This window comes from Apostichopus japonicus, chromosome 20 (assembly GCF_037975245.1).
Source record: "Apostichopus japonicus isolate 1M-3 chromosome 20, ASM3797524v1, whole genome shotgun sequence".
In the NCBI taxonomy this organism is placed as follows: Eukaryota; Metazoa; Echinodermata; class Holothuroidea; order Aspidochirotida; family Stichopodidae; genus Apostichopus; species Apostichopus japonicus.
Window position 1 is genome coordinate 25770111 of NC_092580.1, and position 21429 is coordinate 25791539.

General features: G+C 33.3%; 1 protein-coding gene across 5 annotated transcripts in view; it reads left to right on the forward strand.

Annotated features, from left to right (window-relative positions):
• LOC139961284 (uncharacterized) overlaps positions 1–17376 on the forward strand; it is a 210609-nt gene extending 193233 nt beyond the window's left edge. For 2 of the 5 annotated variants that reach the window (XM_071960395.1, XM_071960394.1), the window contains 26 exons: positions 4–57; positions 460–513; positions 1564–1617; positions 1765–1818; positions 2846–2899; positions 3204–3263; positions 3757–3804; positions 4124–4180; positions 4868–4921; positions 5157–5213; positions 5352–5405; positions 5686–5739; positions 6406–6459; positions 6908–6961; positions 7541–7594; positions 7909–7962; positions 9133–9186; positions 9768–9821; positions 10330–10383; positions 10966–11019; positions 11513–11566; positions 12207–12260; positions 12429–12470; positions 12707–12730; positions 12898–12937; positions 13368–17376. In XM_071960395.1, the coding sequence (XP_071816496.1) occupies positions 4–57; positions 460–513; positions 1564–1617; positions 1765–1818; positions 2846–2899; positions 3204–3263; positions 3757–3804; positions 4124–4180; positions 4868–4921; positions 5157–5213; positions 5352–5405; positions 5686–5739; positions 6406–6459; positions 6908–6961; positions 7541–7594; positions 7909–7962; positions 9133–9186; positions 9768–9821; positions 10330–10383; positions 10966–11019; positions 11513–11566; positions 12207–12260; positions 12429–12470; positions 12707–12730; positions 12898–12924 (1287 nt within the window). In that variant the 3' untranslated portion in view covers positions 12925–12937; positions 13368–17376. The remainder of the gene's footprint in view (positions 1–3; positions 58–459; positions 514–1563; positions 1618–1764; positions 1819–2845; positions 2900–3203; positions 3264–3756; positions 3805–4123; positions 4181–4867; positions 4922–5156; positions 5214–5351; positions 5406–5685; positions 5740–6405; positions 6460–6907; positions 6962–7540; positions 7595–7908; positions 7963–9132; positions 9187–9767; positions 9822–10329; positions 10384–10965; positions 11020–11512; positions 11567–12206; positions 12261–12428; positions 12471–12706; positions 12731–12897; positions 12938–13367) is intronic. The other 3 variants (XM_071960396.1, XM_071960398.1, XM_071960397.1) reach the window with 3 other exon arrangements.
• The last annotated feature ends 4053 nt before the right edge of the window (positions 17377–21429 follow it).

Consider the following 21429-nt stretch of genomic DNA (forward strand, 5'->3'; position numbering starts at 1 on the left):
CAGATTTCCTCTAAGGGGTTCGTTACAGTGCTGCAGACCGTGCTGGCAATGAAACAGGTGCTTATGACTATAACTTTCCGTATAGTTCATTTATGTTGCCCTCTTTGAAAGGTTGAACAATACAATAATGGTGCATGCTTGTTCTGTTTTTTCAAAAACCCAAAACAAAAAAAATAAACATACGTCCGTCGTTGCAATAAGTTATCTGGTTTTACGTATAATTTAATTGCTGCATATTTGTTTTCTGTTTGACCATGGCACTGGAAGGTAGGTCAAACGGCGAATCCTACGTTTAGTTGATATAAAATGGAATTACTCAACTAACAGGTCACCTGTTCTGTGTATTGCTAACTTAATATGATTCCTTTAGTAAACCAGGCTGTTAAGCATTCGACAATTCGAGTATTCATTTCATTATAACTGAAAGTAATATTTTCTTCTATTTGAATAATGTAACAGATACCATCTAAAGTTTGTCTGGATATCGTAATGGAATTGTTTAACAAAAAGAAGGTAAGATTCTACACGAACATTACTCTAGCACACTATAGTATCCACCGTTTTTTTTTTTAACGTTTTCTGAAGGAAGATCCCATTTATGTCAATCGCCAGCTTGTGGTCCAAAACACTGGGAGATGTAGCCTTCATGACTTCTTATGTTCTATAGAAATTGAAAAACAGTTGGCAGGATGTATATTATTTTAATATGCTTCTCAAAGAAATCAGTTTATTAACATTATGTTAACATTTTAACATTATGTTAACATATTAACATTATGTTAAGCCTCAGAAATCGAGCAAGAAAAACCTGGAATTGTATTACTGATATTATTAAAAATAAATTATCCTGTAGAACATTTAGAAAAGGTTATAAATAATTGCATCATATTAATTAAAATATCATATAACTGATTTATTGTCGAAACGTTTAATTTGGTTTTTAATTTTTTCTTCTCTTTTCTTTCTTCAGGGAGTCTTCTACATTGTTAAGCTATTGTATGCTTTATAGAAGACTTCCTTTCACATTGTATATTTGCACGTAAAAAAACAAAATAAATCAAATCAAATATGCACCGTTTTTATATATTTCTACATCCGCTTTTAATATAGCGAATAGATCACCTTATGCTCCACAATCACAACTGAATCTACATTGCGTTATGCAGCTCATCTTGAACTACTTATCATCAAAGTGAAGGCTTAAAACAATGAATTTTGCCAGAGTCAATCTTACTCCATAATGAAAAGAATTCCATGGACAATTACGCAATTAATTTACGAAGTTATACACATATGGCTAAGCTTGCCATTTTTCGTAGGTCTGTTTAACATTTCAGTCATATTTTTGTTAGTGATTACATCTTTATGGTAATACAGCATCTTATGTACATGCTCTTTAGTTCGACATTGCTAAACCAATCATCGAGTAAACTATATTATTTCTAAAATGAATTGGTAATCCAAATATTTCGTATTGACACAGAGAAAGGAGCTAGATTCCTTTTCGAAAGGTGAAAATTTCAAATTATTTGTATGATAGGGCAATACCTCTTTTCTTTCCAGATTGATTCAAATGGTTTCATAGATATAACCAAGATTCCAATGGATCAGAAAAAGGTACGATCGAAATCATGGTCAGCATGGAAAACGAAAACGTAAACTTCGTTAAACTTCCTGTAAAATTAGAGGTTTTGTATTTTGCTAGAGATGAAGATTAGAATTGGAAGGGAACACACCGTTAACGTTTTATTCGTATTTTAACAGATAAAAGCTGAAGAAGTGCTTAAAAGATTGAGACTTGCGACTACTGAAAACAAGGTAAGTGTAAACTCCCAAGTGTAATTACAGGTCCGCATTGCGTATATCCTGAAGTTCTAGCATTCCATTGTTACTTACATTCATTTACATATCAGCAAATAGCGATTGATGAAAGAAGATTATGTGATAGAAGTTTTAATCGGCGAACCCAATTAACGTGTAACGAATCTTTATGTAAAAATTGACAATTTATTGTCCCAAACAATTACACATGCACACCGCACCTTTGTTATTCATATTGATAATCAATCAATCATATCATATTTATCAAGTGACGTGTCAGACGAATGAGTTTTACGTAACGATAACTGCCAATCAAAACCTACAGAAAGAAGAAAAATTAGCTATTAATAAATAATACAAATATTCATGACGCGCATTGAAGCTTTCGATAACATGGGAGCTAGCTAGCTAGCCTAACGCAGGCAAACCATGGGTGTGTTACTTGCAGTGTGTACGTATTATTAGTGTATTACTAACGTTTATTAAACGAATCATTCATGGCATATGCAAGGCTCATAATTACAATAAATACAAGATTAGGCTTACGCTATATTCATACGACATTAGGCCTTCGATAAAATGTACGATATATAATTTCGCTAACGTGTTGTTCAAATTGAACAATCAGTCCCCATGTGGGTATTTTCTGTCACTTCAAGTCCGTTCTAGTCATCGCCCACTTTGAGATTGGATTTCCGAAAACTGCACGATGATTTCACACGTATTGCGCAGTACTGAGGCAACCTGATGTGACAATGATGCATGAAATGCAAATGTATTAGACATAACGTTTATTCTTTTTGCTAGCTTTTGTAAGATTCGAGAATGTTTTTCACGCAAAATATGTTTGGTACATGTTTGGAGTAGCGTAAGGATCACAATCAATGGTATGCAGGCGTCATTTTTGGATGATACTTAAAGGCAGTATGCTCCTTTAAGCCGATTCACTTACCTACCTGAGTCGTAAAATGTTGGAAGGGGTAATATGAAAAGTGAGTAAAACCTACCCTATCTATATTCACAGGTTCCACCAGCACTCAAAGCGGAAATATTAACGAAATACTATGTTCTTAACTTGGTAAGTTCCTCTGCCAATCCCATCTCATCCATCGTGAGCACGACGAAATACTTCAAATTTTCCATTTCTGTTTATAGTAAGGACAAACGAAGTCCTTTGCGAAGTCACCATATTGACCTGGAGTCATCGTATGTGAACGCTGTAACATTATCCTTTATCATTCTGTCAGTTCATTGAAATTAATTTGAATAAAATGTAAGACTTCTTAGAAGTATATTTAGCTGTTTCGTTGCATAAGACAATTTTTATTTAAAGAGAACTGAAGTAAAATTGGGTTCTTCTTTCTGTCTTTCTATTTCTACAGTTAACAAGGAAAGACATTGACAAAAGTATTCATATGGGCTTCTCTAAACCGAAAGATAAAGTAATATGTGTTAAATGTTATTTTTGATGGACTAAAACTACAAGTTCATGTGATTTAAAATTAATTTACTGTCTAAGCATGAACAAATATAGTATGTTATACTGGGTTATACAAGCCGAAATAAGCACATACTGAAAATCGAAGAAGGTATTTTGAGCGTTAAAGAAGTTCACGCAATTACAGCCGGAAAAATCTTAACTTTTACAAAAACTGCATATACATCACAGAAACGATTGTCATCACTCACCACACAAATAATTCCTAGCAGTGATGATGTTATGTTACAAAACTATACGCCTTGCCATCATTTCAAATAATGTAAAATGATCACTGTTCTTCCTTTCTAACGATATATATTTAAATGTTTAACTATGATTTGTTAACAGGTCGTTCCCTAGTAACTCCAAACCTCTGTATTGCATCAGTTGGTTGCACTTTTATTCTACTTCGTACATAGGCCATTCTTATTTGAGACATTTTTCTTCCTCTCTAGATTCCTTTTTTATACATTCTACTAGTTATAGAGGAATTATACAGTGAGGTAAGAAGAATTGTGTTTATAAGCAGAAGGAATGTATGTAAGGACGAGCTACATATATCGACAGCTGTATGAGAATTTATACCGGTATGAGGTTGATCCGTCAAATAGCAATAGCCTCAGTGACAATACGAGAGAACGTGATAATTTTTGCTGTATCGTAGAGAGTATTTTTGCCAATTTATTGAATATGTAAGGTCACTCTCACGTTTTTTTCACTTCAATTCCTTGTGTAATGTTAATAATTACAATGCGTTAATACAGTGGAAAGTGTCAGTATAGTTTAACATTTTATCACATCTATTTCTGTGTTACTTTACAGCCTGAAAACAGAGAGAAGTTGATTGCACTTTTTAAGGCTATAGTGGCAAAATTAAAGGTATCAATACATCATATTCTCATTTACTGCGAAACTGACCTGTATTTGTAGGTTAAATATATCTCATACTGGCTGTTTGTCGACAAAACTAGCACTCAAAATCGCCGTATTTGTATAGTTGTATGAATCAAACCTCATTACTACTAGTAGATGATATATTTTAATTTCTTCACATACCTCTCATTGTGTCTCTGTGACAAAGTCTGTCGCACGTCTGTAATGTACACGCCATAGGGAGATTTTGCGTGATAAGTATGATCATACTTCGTATTTCTTTTTGTATTATGCATATTCGCAATGGCTGAAACTCCATGAGCACTTTATCGTTTCGTTCTTGAACAGAGGGAATGAAATGTAAAATTTTCTTATTAGTTAAATGAATTTAAGATATTAATGGATACAGTATCTGACATTCATTCGTGTTTACGAACAAATGGTAACGCCCTAAACTTACATAAGGAAAGGCAGATCGTTATGTACGACAATATGTACGATAAAATGTGTTAAAACATCAAACATGAAATATTTACGAGCAGATGTTTAGAAATGACTTTTATTGCACATTTCAGGTTTATAATTACGTTTAAGTATAAACGATGTATTGTGGTGGTTATGGTTGACTGAAACAATTTCTTGTCAGCTTCCGTTTATTGGTTTTTTTTTCTTTCTTGTAATGTGCTGTGTAAGTCTGATCTGGAGTACAGTGGAGAAGAGCTTTCTGAGCCCAAAGATTTGGAAGAGGTACTTTGTTTATTTTATTTATATATTTATCATCCACAAGGATAAAACACATTCCAATGATGCAATGTCGTTCGGATCAATGTACAATGTTGTTTGATATGTATGCTTCCTGTTATGAATTATGTTAACTTGTTATACAGTAACATATATCTGATTTTTTTAAGGTTTGCAGTACGTCTCTTTGTAACGCTTTAAAAAAAAAGTTGCAAGTAAAAATACATTTGTCTAATTTTAGATGGACTTCAGAAAAGCAATTTCTTCAGCCATCATTTTCATTGTTGACGGTCGGATGGTAAGAGTCTTGTTATTCAATCAAAATAATATCTCTAGGCAAGATGTTGATTAGTTGCACGCTGTTGGTGAGGTCGTATCGATGTATTAACACTGAGACAGTTTTCGTACTGAACAATAACCGATATCTTCATTGCAGCTTGATGTAGATACCTTGATGGATATTTTACGAAAAAGATCCTTAAAGGGAAAGGTGAGATACAAATCATTCTTCATGAACTCATTTAATATTGATAAGCATCTTTCAGTATTAAAATAATACAAAATAAAAATTCCCATTCGAATACATTTTAAAGTTCCCTTGTCATATTCAATTCATTTTCATATATTCTCATTCATATTCAATCGAATGTACTCTATGAGACCTAGGTTACCTCTTACCAAAACATCAATGTTTTGAGAGTTTGCTAAATAGATCATACTTTTCTATTTATTCCCTGTACCATCTGTGTTTTTGTTAACGTTGTTCATAGGTCACTGGAATGCTACTAACTACTGTACTCTTTGATCTCCTAGAAAAGGAGAAGGTAAAGTATGTTTTTCTTGTTACCTTATTATCTCATCTCCCTACATGTAATATATAGCCAGATGAGATATTGTTCTTCATCCCACATCAAAACTGTGGGGAAGAGTGTGTGGGTGGGCGCGTAGGTGCGTGTGTGCGTGCGTGCGCGCGCGAGCAAAAACAGTGTGCAAATTAACCTTGGTGGGTAGGTGTCTGACCATGTAAACTCGAGTCTGCGTGATGTATTGAATCGTTGTCCAAAGCTTAGAGGTTAAAGGTCAATAAACTAAAAAATGTTTTTAGCCAATGTTTTGCTTGTCAACATGTAGGGAAAAGCCCTTAAACCACACGATACGAAGAGAATGATGAGACAAATTTTGAAACAGGACATATTTAGGTGTTTTGGATCGGATTCAAATATCAATTGAGGTCAAATTGGCTTAAATTGTGCGCATAAGCGTGTCGCGAACTCCTCCTACACCGTAATTCCGTTCAAGTTCATTCTGTTCGAACAAATGGAATACTTTTTAGCAAAATTGGGATACCAAGAGTAAAGTCAAGAAGGAGATGATATCTGCAACTCCATAGATTGCCCTCTTGTATTCTCATTAAAAGCTGTGTTTGTCATCATTTTATATTTCAGTTGAAAAATTCATAACTTTTGCCACATATATTGTTTACTTTGCAGATATTGCTAAACCGGTGCATATCAGAGTTAAAAACGTGTCTAGTGGCAAATCAGGTACGTTAAACCACCAAACACTCCCTTTAAAGTACACAAAAACAAATACCTCTACATTGTAAAAATGTTATCAGTTTGGTAATATATGAGTTAAGATTTCGTTCAATGAACAACAGTTTAAGGATTGTCATTCCGTTATACGTCCCATATTATATGCGTCGAGTGTGAATCATGCTTTGCCTCTATATGTCGCACTTCATGTTAATCAGTTTAATATAAATAAAAATTAATGTTAGCACCATATTAACGTGGTAGTTACATTAAATATAGTCCATGATAAACTATGAGACTATTGTGGTTATGGTTGATTCTTCTTTTTTCATTTAGCCTGACATGCCTGTTGTGAACCCATATTTGTTACAAGAGTAATTGATTAAACAAGAATATCAATAGCGAAACACTGGTTAACCATAAACCAATTCTTATTGTTTTCTTCTTTCACCCTCAGATCTCTGCATCTGATTTTGTTCAATTTCTATCAGCTCTCGTCAACGATGAAAAGGTAAAATATTATTCCTTATCACATGTGCTTGCTACTATCATTTAATATGATGAAACTATTTAATATTCGGTATTCTGACATTACAAGTTATTTACTATCAAACTATAAGTGAAAACGTTTCACAATTTCTTTATTACACTTCTCATGTTTGTATTCTTGACTTTATAACTGAGACGCCGGATTACAGGGATCAAAAAGTTATAAGTCACTTGAAGTAAATTGTCTTCCAGGTTCATTCTCTCTTTGTAATTTCATATTTTATTCTGTTTGTTTTGGTCTTTGGAGAAGATGAATTTGAATGGAACAAACTTTATTAAGTACACGCTAAACGTTAGCAAGAAAGCATTTTGTTATTTCTTCTGTATTCACTGTAAGATTATGTAATCGAATACGACTAAGAAGTACTTTCAACGTGATTTATGAAACAATGCAATTTTATTAAAACAAAATTAATACAAACAATTTCAACCTTCTCATTCTTTCTCCTTTCCCCTTATTTTTACAAGTGAAGGGAGGGGGGATCAACCTTTGCCAATGCCGTTTATTTAGCTGCAATATCGACACATTGTATCTTTCTAGATAACAAAGGAACAATATGCAACTTTAATGTCAAGTCTGGTAAACGATAAACAGGTGATTTGGTTACTTCTAGTACTTCCGTATAACTCTTTTAAAACATTATTTTGTTGGAAATTACATTGCAGTAAGCAAAAGTACTAACATGTACATTGCAGTCTTGTGATTGATAAAATTGTACAGGCTAAAAGTATGCGTTACATGAGGGGCCATTCATGCAATGTTTTATGAGGAAGAATATAAGTTGTAACAAAATATACACATTCCGAACTTCTTGGGCAGGCACATATGAACAATAAATGACAATTAATTTGGCGAAATTAATAAGTTGTACATTAGGATGTCAATGTTTTGTACATTTTCTTTCGCAGGTGGATAAAGAAACCATCTTTAAGTTAACAATGTCCTTGCTAAAAGAAGACGTGGTAAGATACATCTTGCCATGTCTTAAACTGATCATGTCAATGAATAAATCGTATTATAACGCTACAAGTCATAGTAACAATAATATATTTTCTTCCAATGGATATTGACCGTGGTTATAGTCGCATGCTTAACAGAAAAGGCTGAAAGTTTTCTGCAACTTTAAGATAGAGGCATATCCTGACAGATTTTTGTATAGCGTAAACAAACCAAAGATGCAAGGAAAGCTAATATTGCAACAAATATTTGATATATGAACTACAAAGCAAGCATAAAGCATAAAAGCAAGCACAAATTAGTCAACATCTAGATGGTGTCCTGAAATGGAAACGTAAAAAGCAATTCAGTCCGACAAAAGGGTGATGTCATTCACGACAATACACTAACTTTTGTTTTGTTTTTATTGTTTTCCCTGCACGGACTCAATTCAAAATTGAAAACACCAATAAAGAACAGATATCAATAATATATAAACAATGTAAAGTTTAGTTTCCTGAACCTTTAAGCTATACGAAATTCATTGAAATATCACTATGTTGTACATTGTAGTTGACAGTTGGGAAAAAAGAAGCCTTCTTGACATTCACAATGTCTCTGCTAAAAGAAGGTTTGGTAAGATATATCTACATATTGAAATTGATCAGGTCAACAAACGAAAAGTATCAGGTCATGGTAAACAATAATATATTTTCTTCAAAGGGATATTGACCGTGGTTATAGTCGCGTGCTTCACAGTTTTGCCGAAAGCTTTCTGAAACATTAGTTTAACAGATTCTCCCGACATGTTTCTAATAACGAATCCTAAATCAAATATGTAAGGAATGCATATATTGAAAAAAAAGGTGATTATATGAACTTAACAGCAAGCAAAAGAAACAGATTATTCCACAAATAGATTGCATGACGAGATTTTAAAATCAATTTAGTCCATTGCGACACAAGGTGTGATGTCATACAGGGATATTAAACTAAACTGTTTTTCTTCTTTGCATTGTTTTCCCTGCACAGAATCAATTCACAGTTGAAAACAATGTTTTCTTTTCTAACCCAAAAAATAATAATGATCAATGAAAAATGAAGACATTGTGAAGCTCAGTTTCCTGAACCGTTAAACTACGAAAATCATAAATTGTGCATTTGATTGTCAAGATGTTGTACATTGTATTTGGCAGGTGGATAAAGAATCCTTCTTGGCATTCACAATGTCCCTGCTAAAAGAAGACTTGGTAAGATATATGTTGTCATGTCTTATACTGATCAGGTCGATGAACGAAAGATATCATAAAGCTACAAGTCATTGTAAACAATAATATATTTTCTTTTAAGGGATATTGACCGGTGTTATAGTTTCATACTTAACAACGAAGCCGAAAGTGTTCTGCATCTTTAAGGTAAAAGCTTCTGCTGACAGATTTCAAATCGCGACAAAAATCAAAGATGCAAGGAAGGTTATTATTGAAACAACAGGGTCATAATATAACCTTAACAAAATGCAAAAGAAATATATAAGATTACATCTCGATTGTATCCAGAGATGGACATTTAAAATCAATGCAGTACATTGTGACAGAAAGTGTGATGTCATACACGGAAAATACACTTAAACTGTTTGATGTTTCTTCTTTTGTACATCGTTTTCCTTGCACGGACTCAATTCACGGTTGAAACTATTGCTTTCCTGTCTACAAAAATAATAAAGATCAATTAACTATAAACACTGCGGAGTTTAGTTTGCTTAACCGATAAACTAAGAAAGTCATAAATGATATATTGAAATGTTAATATGTCTCAACATTGTATTTGGCAGGTGGATAAAGAATCCTTCTTTACGTTCATGATGTCTCTGCAGAAAGAAGACTTGGTAAGATATTTATCGTTGTGTCTTAAACTGATCAGGTCAATCAACGAAACGTATCATAAAGATATAGGTCATGATAACAATAATATATTTTCTACAAAGTTTGGTATCGCCAACAAATTCAAACATGTTACGAAGGTTAATATTGAACTAATAGGGTCATAATATGACCTACAAAACAAGCAAAATAATCAGATTATTCCACATCTAGATTGTGTAACGAAATGGTAAGTTTTAGAACAATTCAGTCCATTGTGACACAAGGTGTTATGTCATACACGGAGAGTACACTAAACTGTTTTCGTGTTTTATTGTTATCATTATTTTCCTTGCAAATACTCAATTCACAGTTGTAAACATTGGCTTGTTTTTTATTGTAAAAAATAATGATCAATAAAATATACATCAATCATATATAAACAATGTTCAGTTCAGTTTCCTTGACCGTTAAACTACGAAAATCATAAATTGTGCATTTGATTGTCAAGATGTTGTACATTGTATTTGACAGGTGGATAAAGAATCCTTCTTGACGTTCACAATGTCCCTGCTAAAAGAAGACTTGGTAAGATATATATCGTCATGTCTTATACTGATCAGGTCGATGAACGACAGATATCATAGAGCTACAAGTCATTGTAAACAAAAATGTATTTTCTTCAAAGGGATATTGACCGTGGCTATAGTTTCATAATTAACAACGAAGCCGAAAGTGTTCTGCATCTTTAAGGTAAAAGCTTCGCTTGACAGATTTCAAATCGCGACAAAAGTCAAAGATGCAAGGAAGGTTATTATTGAAACAACAGGGTCATAATATAACCTTAACAAAATGCAAAAGAAATATATTAGTTTACATCTCGATTGTCTCCAGAGATGGACATTTTAAAATCAATGCAGTACATTGTGACAGAAGGTGTGATGTCATACACGGAAAATACACTTAAACTGTTTGATGTTTCTCCTTTTGTACATCGTTTTCCTTGCACGGACTCAATTCACGGTTGAAACTATTGCTTTCCTGTCTACAAAAATAATAAAGATCAATTAACTATAAACACTGCGGAGTTTAGTTTGCTTAACCGATAAACTAAGAAAGTCATAAATGATATGTTGAAATGTTAATATGTTTCAACATTGTATTTGGCAGGTGGATAAAGAATCCTTCTTTACGTTCATGATGTCTCTGCAGAAAGAAGACTTGGTAAGATATTAATCGTTGTGTCTTAAACTGATCAGGTCAATTAACGAAACGTATCATAAAGATATAGGTCATGATAACAATAATATATTTTCTACAAAGTTTGGTATCGCCAACAAATTCAAACATGTTACGAAGGTTAATATTGAACTAATAGGGTCATAATATGACCTACAAAACAAACAAAATAATCAGATTATTCCACATCTAGATTGTGTAACGAAATGGTAAGTTTTAAAACAATTCAGTCCATTGTGACACAAGGTGTTATGTCATACACGGAAAGTACACTCAACTGTTTTCGTGTTTTATTGTTATTATTATTTTCCTTGCAAGTACTCAATTCACAGCTGAAAACATTGGCTTGTTTGTTGTTGTAAAAAATAATGATCAATAAAATATAATATTTGTAAAATTCAGTTTCCTTAACCGTTAAACTACGAAAATCATCAATTGTGCATTGAAATGTCGATATGTTGAACATTGTATTTGGCAGGTGGATAAAGAATCCTTCTTGGCGTTCACAATGTCCCTGCTAAAAGAAGACTTGGTAAGATATATCTCGTCATGTCGGAAAGTGATCAAGTCAGTGAACGAAATGTACCATAAAGCTATAAGTCATGGTAAACAATCATCTATTTTCTTCAAAGAGATATTGACCGTGGGTATAATCGTTTGCTTAACAACATTGGTGAAAGTTATCAAATATGTGTTTTTCTTTACAGAAAATATGTTATTGGTGATAGGATTTTTCCTATCGTTTGTATCAAAGGGGTACCACATTATTCCCCTTTGTCGAAAGTTTACTGCAGGGTTTTGGTACTGCCCGACTGTTGCTGTTGTCGGAAATTCGATATAAGTATTTTGTATCCAAATACTATTGAGAACACAGTCAACCTTTTGATTGTTTAAGTCAGATAGCAAATCGACATTTCCAGATAGATAAATGTCGACATTCCAGGCAAGGCGCCGACATTCATGCACTCATACACTCATACTTGAATTGGTGGTGATTACCTTTGCTGATCCTTTCACTTTCTTTGTACTTGATGAGTAACAATACTTGCAATATGGGTTTCCTTTACGATTGTTTGACTGGAGCTTGCGATAAACCAACGATAGAAGTAAGCACGGAATTATGTCAGCTCCACGGTGCACAATGTAACTTTTACTCTTATTTCGCCCTTTAGATCGACGAATCGACAGCGTTGCCGATCATACAATCTATAATTGACAAATTTAAGGTAAGGTGGAACTATGATTACACAAAAAATATATTCATTATGACATTTGTTTTAACCCTAAATCATTGCCAATATACTATCATGTATACATGTGGTAGATAACTGTTTCAGCGATTTGTGATATAAAGCAAACGTTATATTGCATCTTTTCGTGTTATTGACCGTCAGATAACCAAGAAAGATATGGCTAATATTACAGATGTCGTAGACGTAAGTACTCACACTTTTTGCATTTTCGTCATTTATAATTAGGCAGCTAAGAATGCTAGGTCTCTATTGCTAAATAACATATAATTAGCTTTTAAGCGTAATATAGAACAGTCTTCCTTATTAGGGTTGCCCGCCAAATTCAGCTGAAGAGAAAGAGAATCAATATAAATGAATGTAAGTAATTATAACATGACGAAACATAATAAATAACTTTGTTTTGTGTTGCTCTCTTACAGAAGAAACTTTATAAGAAAATGAAGGTGAGTAAGTTAAATTTTGTAAAACATGGTTTAATATTGCACTTAAGAATATTACTTAGGTGATTCAAAAGTCACATTGGTTCTTTATATTGTAAGAAAAAGCTAAATGTTATTATAATTGTATTGTAACTATAATAATTGATCTAAATAATTTCTTTTTTCTCCAGTTTCATTCCGATAAAGGTGACAAGTAGATCTTAAAATTAAGTAAGTCTACTTGCCTATTTTGTTCAGTACATTATAAAGCATCGATATATTACAATCATAACAATGACCTTCAGCCTGTAATCATCCATTCTAACAGCAACAAGTCATATACATGTTAAAGTAGTATCTTAATAATGATGTATTGCTATGCAATGCAAGCACCGACAATGACGGACGTACAAAATTTCAATAGACAAAGTTGAAAAAATTAATTAGTAGTAAACATTGATTTAAAAAGTTAATCGAGGGAAACAGGCATACAATGGAAATGTGTGATGGCCAGAATACACTTGCTATGCAAATACAAATGGATCATAAAACTTGACCATACTCCCAACTCTGGTGGACATCATATATTGCCTAAATGTTTAACGTAAACTTAATATTTTTGAAATAAATATAAAATCATTTTTCTTTATCATAAATATAGCAAATGAACCCAAATTTGCTTGCGAAGAAGGGAATTCTACACTGGTACAACTTTAGATCCTACAGATCGATGCATTGGATATAGTAGCGGATGATGCCCTCAGGATCTGCATCGCAACGATTTATCATTTCCTCCGAGTAACTATTTTTAGTATTAAGATTCTGCAAATACGAAGATGATTATTGCGTGCAGAATTGTGTAATTTGTTCTGTATTCACCCTACAATATGATCGTCATGATAAGCATATATTAATAAGCATCATAAAAAGGTACTACTGAATATTATACTTTAATAGTTGTACAGTAACTTTAATTCTTTTATCATCTCCGTTTTTCAGAGAATCAGATCTTTACGTTTTTAAATATTATAGTATGTCATGAAATATTTCATTTTGAAAAATAAGGTACTAAACGATTATAGATGATATAACGAACTTCGATGAATTCCAAAGTGACTATTATTTCCGTGGAAATCCAGAGCTAAACCGTCCTCCCTGGATTTTGAATGACAGTATGGTGGGAACAAAAACAGCGATCAGCACATTATCTATTATCTGAGTTGCCAGTTGGAGGCGACAAGGTCATTTCTTAACTTCTCCTTTATGTATTGTGTTAATGTATGCTAATTTAATTTTGATCATCAATTGAAAAATATTGGTTGCAATACACACTGCTGGCTCTTTGTGAATAACCTTCAATCATTCGTTATCGATTGTTATATGTCGCCATACTCACTTTAAGCAAACTTTATGAACGAAGAATTATTACTAGATTAAATGTACTTTGTTCATGAGTTATTTAAGCTCTACCTGTTGTTAACCATTGTATGCAAAAGCATAAACAGCATAATAAAAGTTGCACAAGTGTAATAATTTAATGAAATACGATCTGCTGTTGAGTATGTGATAAATTGAAACGAACTAGATGTATCCATGATATTTACAACCCAACTGTGTTTACCGCAACGATAATTTATATACGATATTTAAGTAGTTTTCAGTTTATAGTTTGAAATCAAAGTTCAAGTGTTAATAATCTCCTAATCTGCATGTATTCTATCAATTATTCTATTTTAGTATTCGATGTTCCTATCGTTTGTAATACAACAAATAAGAAGTTGTTTGTGTAAGTCGTGATCAAACTATTATAGGTGAGCAACGTTCATGAACATGCTCTACTGTCTAGACGGTTTTAAAGTTTCATATACTTAGTTAGACTTGTAATATAACAACTTAATTTATGCAAATCAATTTATTTGTTAACATTTGATGCAGTTAGACAAATCTCATCCAATGGAAAATAGTGCAGACACTTTTTTTTATAGCGCTGTCGCGTTGTCATGCAGCTGTATGATAATAAAGTGCATTCATTTTGTACACATTCATGTTTCCAACTGTTTTTTCTAAATTAAATTGAACCTTTGTGAAATAAGCAAACTTATAATATTAATGGTTTTATAAAGCAGATTCTGCTGTTGAAAACAAATGTGCTTGGTATTTGAGCAACTCGTGTAGATACATGCAATCGTCACGCGACATGTCTGTAATCGTCATAGTGTAAACTGTAACCGCACATACCCTTTACCTTTTATTTTTAAAATATTCACACACAGTAACGACGCTCAATGAAAAATTTGGCTTATACAAACCCATACTCTAAGGACCATTCCATTTCGAACAGAAGTTATATACGTTCAAAGTCCATCTGTAGTAAAGAAGAATCGAATGAATATACCACTATGACTTAAATAAACAGGCCATTAATGATGGTAAGCTATAATCCAAAATGATGTGTTTGTTTTTGTTGCACTAAATGCATACATATATATTTGTAAATGCTTTAAGCGAAGCACACAATGACACTTTTACAAATTGGAAATACTACCTGTGTTTTTATTAATCGCAAAAACAGAGATACAATAATTCCACTCTGAAGAGTCATCCATTTTGTTTTTTTATTGAGCAGGAAACAAATAACAATAATCTTCCGGTAAAAATTTCAAATCAAATAAATAGAAAAATAATATGTTTATATGCAAATTACGATTGTTTCTGATAAAAAGATAATTCAAACTCTATCGAATACAACAGTTATACAACAGATGTAAGAAAAATCGAATATTACATAAGACGTTACTTTCTATAACGCTTGACAGAAAAGTTCTGTGCAGGCGTTGAAAACTATCTTAGTATAGTAATCACCTCACGTCACCACAACTCACCCCATTGTATGCAGCATAGGTAAAATGCTGTGGAGATCTCATGATTAAGTTGTGTAATGCAACACAAGAAAAAGCAAAACTAATGTATACATGGCAAATCGGAGTAAAGAACCACGCCTGTTTTCTAAGAGAAATCATGAAAAAAATTCACTGGCGAGAGCAAGCATATCCTCGTAATATGTGATAATTATTGCCACTTGTCCTCACCACTCACCCATTCCACAGCCAATCGTTAGCCATACCCTTGCAATAGGCTGGTTTCGATACTGGTAAAAAACAGTCTGGAGTAAAAGCTTGCTGTGTTAGTGACGGACGTTTTTGTACTTTTGTTTAACCTATGAAGAATAAGCAATTCAAACATTCAAGCAGCATACGTGATAATGTAACCAGAATGCTCGGGTTGAAAGAAAGTTACAAAATATTAAGTTTGCTAAGTATCATGATATTATAACTACATGTTCGCAGTTGAAAAAAAAATGTAACTTAGGTGTACACCCTTCCTACACGAATGGTTAAGGGATAGCATCTACTTAAACGTTTAAATCGTAAAAAGACTTGTTAGTTGACTCTCTCCAAAGTACCCCGGGAACAATTTACTTCTTAATCCAAAGTAATGAGTTGAAAATATTATCATTAAACAAAAACGATTAATAAAAACAAAAGAGGAGAAAATGATAATTCACGATCATCATCGATGATAAGTTATCATTTACTAACCATATTTCAAAGGTCTTTGTTAATTTATATTATGCAGTGTCTCTTTTGCCTCTTAAAAGCATCCACCTTACCGCATATAATCTATGCGGTTCCATTTTGGTATACATATTAAAGACAAGAAGAGAAAAGGTTCCTAAGATATTGTGCAAAATATATTTTGCTTAGATTATGATATTTTTGAAATACGTTAATGTTGCCGCCAGAAACGACTTTTTTTAGACTTACCGAAATACACTTGCCTGTAAAGATCTCCCTCTACATCGTGAATTGACTTCCCTGTGCAATGAGACTTCACATTTTAGAATGACACATTTAAAAAATTCCTTTATTTATAGAGATGCACTTTTAATTCAAAATTGAATTTTAAATCCTTTATTATAATCCTTTCAAGTATTTCAAAATTAATAACTTTATTTTTTCTTTCAATCTGTCTTTGTTCTAATCACTTTAATTAAATGTTGTTCAATTGTACATATAATTGATCCTTTATATAAATTTAATATACTTATACTGGAATAAAGGAAGAGAAATCGAAATTGACCAGCCCTTGTCAACGTATGTACATTTCTTGAACCCACAAACCATAAAACAAAAGCTAATAGCCGATTTTTCGCTACATAATTAATGATATTTGCTTAGAAATTGGGAAAGAGTAAACAGTCGTCAAGTATGTTGTTTGTTACACGTTAATTACAATTATCATATACATTCACGCAAGCTAACAATGGCAAACGATAACATGTCTACTAAGCTAGTAGAAATTTAAACAATAGACGAATAGAACCTTTGGTCTAGGTAGATACATTATTAACCATACTGTAGGCGTATCAGATCACCTGAGCTATTGCTTGTGGAAGAATGGACCAGAGGTTAACTATCAGCGATTTTTAATTCAATCACCATTATCTACACCTCTCCCATCTTATAAGAAAATCATCCATAAATTATGCATTTAATCATAAGAGTGAGGATGATAACATGAATCCGAAACACGCCCATATGTATATGGTATGTAATCCATGAGTTGGAACATAATATACAAATCATCCATCCAGACACTTAAAATGCAATCTTACATTCTGAAATACGAGGTAGGTTTCTGCAGCTGGGTTATTTACACTATTGTGTTTATAACACTAAAGTGATATATACATTGTGTAATACTAGACTCCGTAATATTGTTATCATTTCTATACATATATATTACATCTATATTTAAATGATAAAATATTACGGAGTGAACCCTCTTGATTTGTGAAGATTCATGAAAGTGATATAGTTTCATTGATTTTAGTTTGGTGGAGTGATTATAGTTATTTTATTTTCATAATTACAAAGTAACTGTACTTCTTTAATCATCTCCATTTTACAGAATCAAATGTTTACGTTTTAAAATATTTGAATACAAGAAGAGTAAGTTTATGTTGTGAAATGTTTCATTTTGAAATAATAAAAACTCATTATGACATCATTTAAAGAAGATACTATGAACTTCAATCAATTTTAAGAATAATATATATAATTTACTAGGGTGAGAGGAAGTCCAGGACATTCCTCTATGCATGGCAGTATAATGGGACAGCGATCGGCACATCATCTTCTATATGTGTTGCCAGTTGGAGGCTAGTATTTCATTTCTCAATTTCTCCTATATGTATTGTTTGCTAATGTTATTTGGTTTATAAATTGATAAATATTGTTTTCAAACACACTGTTGGACCTTTTAAGTTTAATCAGTGTGAATTACCTTCAATCCCTCGTTATCAATTGTTATCTGTCGCCATACTCACTCAATACAAAGTTCATGAAAGCAGATGTAATACTAGACTAAACGTACTTTGTACATCAGTTATCATGTGTTCGTTCTTGATGTTGTTAATCATTGTATGCAATGGCAAATAAGCAGCATTGTATGATGTATGATGTATTCTATGATAATATGGTTTGGTTCATCAATTAACACATATGGTTTGCAAAACACACTTTGAAGTCTTAGTCAATGGCAATTGCTATGAAACACTCGTTATCAGGAGTTATCTGTCGTCCGTATAAGACTTGTATTAAATATTAAGTTACAGTGATCGTTTTTGAATATCTTGCTATATTTTATTTTGAAAAAAAATCATTGATCATTGATGATAAAATGAACTTCCATCAATTTCGAAATGAATATAGTTTCAAGTGGAGCATGCTCTCTCTATCACATCGTTTTTGTACCATCCCATCAATTGTAAGCTTTTACAGTTTATCTTTTGAATTCAAAGTTCAAGTGTTAATAATTTGCTCATATGCATGCGGTCTATCAATAATTCTGTTCTTTGCCTTGACGTTCCTATTATTTGTAATAGAACAATAGAAATTAGTTTATGTGTGCTATAATAAGGCTTCTGATTAGGCTTATATAGTTAGGCGTCTGATATTACCTCTCAATGAATGAATATCAAATTGTTTGGGACAAATGAACAGTAAGTTTTAGGGACCACGCCCACCTTCCCACCCCCACATAGCAATATCGTTCAATGGAAAATAAAATAGTAGAGCAGTACTACTTATGGTGTTATGTATTTACAATTGTCATCTGAATTAAATTAAAATGCAGTGAAAGAAACAATTTACACAAGATATTTCACAGATCATTCCATTTCGAACAGGTCACATTAGCGCATGGTAAACGACCGCTCTATTATTGTCAAACCCTTCGATAAAGGTAGAGGCATTGCTATATTGAATCACTCAGACTATCAGGCCGAAATTGATAGGCAATTAGCTAGTCACCACTACGAAAAGTTAAAAAGTGATATGACGTTTCAAACTAAAAGTTTAGTCCAGGAAACACTAATTGATATGTTCTCTGCAAAAGAGATCGATAAAAGCACCTTCGAGTACTTGTCACTATATAGCCACAAGATCCTCACACCGGTCATATATGTGCTACCAAAAATTCATAAAGCACCCCCGGCTAACTCAAAATTTGCCGGTAGACCGATAATAAGTGGAAACGGATCACCGACCGAAAAAAATATCGGAATTTGTGGACTATTTCTTGCTTCCTATTGTAATAAAACAAAGCACTTATGTGAAAGACACAAATCACATTCTGCAAATTTTGGAAGCCACCCCGTTACCAAGAACGGTAGTACTCGCTACACTCGATGTCGTCGCCATGTATACCAATACTCCCCAAGAGGAGGCATTAGATATATGTCAAGAAGTCTATGAAAAGACTGAACAAAGCGAATATGGAATAAATAAAATATCTTCCATATCCATGCGCAAACTAATTGAACTCATCTTAACAAGAAACTGTTTCGAGTTCAATAACCAATTCTATCTACAAAAGATCGGTTGCGCCATGGGTAGCCGGAAATCTGCGATATCGTCATGCATAGACTTGAAAACCAGATTTTACCGACAGATAATAAAATCTTAAAATGGCTCCGCTATAGAGATGACATTCTATTGCTCTACGACGGTACATATCAGGAACTTGAACACCTAGTGAAAAGGTTGAATGAAATTCACCGCTTCTTAAAGTTTACGGTAGAAATATCAAACACCGAGGTAACATACCTAGATTTGAAAATCTTCAAAGGTACAAGGTTCGACACCAATGGGTTATTAGACACTAAAGTCCACACCAAACCCACGGAACCTTCCAATACCTCGACAGAAACTCTGCACACCCACTTGCCACTTTTAAAGGCTTCATTAAAGGGGAAATATTACGATACGCACGTCTCTGTAACAACGAGACTGACTTCTTAGAGAAAAAGAATGCGTTCACAGAGAAACTGTTACTCCGTAACTATAAGAAAGAGGAAATTGCCACAGCCGCTCAAGGCATAAAATTTGAAAACCGTAGGCAATACCTCACTACCAATCCTAAACAAAAGGAACCACCGCTGGTGTTCAAACTTACCTATACACCCCACATCAAAACCACGCATTTGAAAAAAGCACTTTTGAAACATTGGCACTTAATTTCGCAACACGCGGAATTATCCAAACTGTTTCCAAAAGAACCGATTCTTGCTTATAAAAGGGCCCAAAATCTCAAAGATTTACTTGTTAACTCAAGGTTTCGTACTAACGAAGAATCAGCTGACTCTCAAGGTTCACACGAAGCTCTTTTAGATGCTCTTATAGATGCACTATGAGTCCATAAAAACTCGTGCACAGAAAATAGATGCATTTTGAGAACGAGACGCTCATGCCGAATATAAAATATTCAAAGGCTTACTACTGATGAAGCTCCTCCTATAAAAGTTGAGAGCAGAAACCGGTCTAGTTGGTCATAAGAACCTCCGCTAGTCTTTCTTACTATTAAAAGTACACTCAATTCACCTAATAGGTGCAATTACGTTTCACCATGAGGAGCGTGCTATAAGTTCATGTTCTTCGGGCCCTCCCTTAAAAATACTTCAGGTTCTTGGCCACTACGTTGCGTTAGATAGTGTAAAACCGCCTACACCCTCATTTCAAAGCTTTATTACCAAAAATGGTCGTGTCACCAGGACCGATTACTTCATATCTATGTTGTCAAGTCTCTTAAAATTTAGATCTTCCAACCTCACATCTTTAAACCGCACATAAAGTGGCGAATGTTTACATGGACATGAGATATTTTGCGTCTTTATACCATCACAGGGTCGGAGGTGACGATAAGACTCCGTGAGTGGTGACTAAATTGGCCAAGTGGTTAAAGGATAGCGTCGAACAGCGATTTTTTTTGTATATTTAACCGTAACTCTGTTTAACTTCATAACGTGATAGATGCTTGCAATTGTATGGACTATGATTTTTTTGTGATATTTGACATCATAAAGCCAATGGTCATAAATTGAACCATGTTTTTCTCAGCTTTTGCTTTAGCCAAAGAGATTAATTGTTTATACATTTTTTTCCGTAAAATATCAAGGACCATGTTTCATTGGATCTCATATGGTCTAAGCACAAAGCGTACGGCCAATCTAAGTTATCCACTTCAAACTGGTGGACACGGGGCTATGTGCCTCCATAAGCAATGGTTTCATAGCGGTCAAAAGTCATCTGCAGAGATGTCTGTTTGAGTTATGCCACTACGTGGATTTTTTATTTATATGTTCCCGTTGTTAGTACTGATGT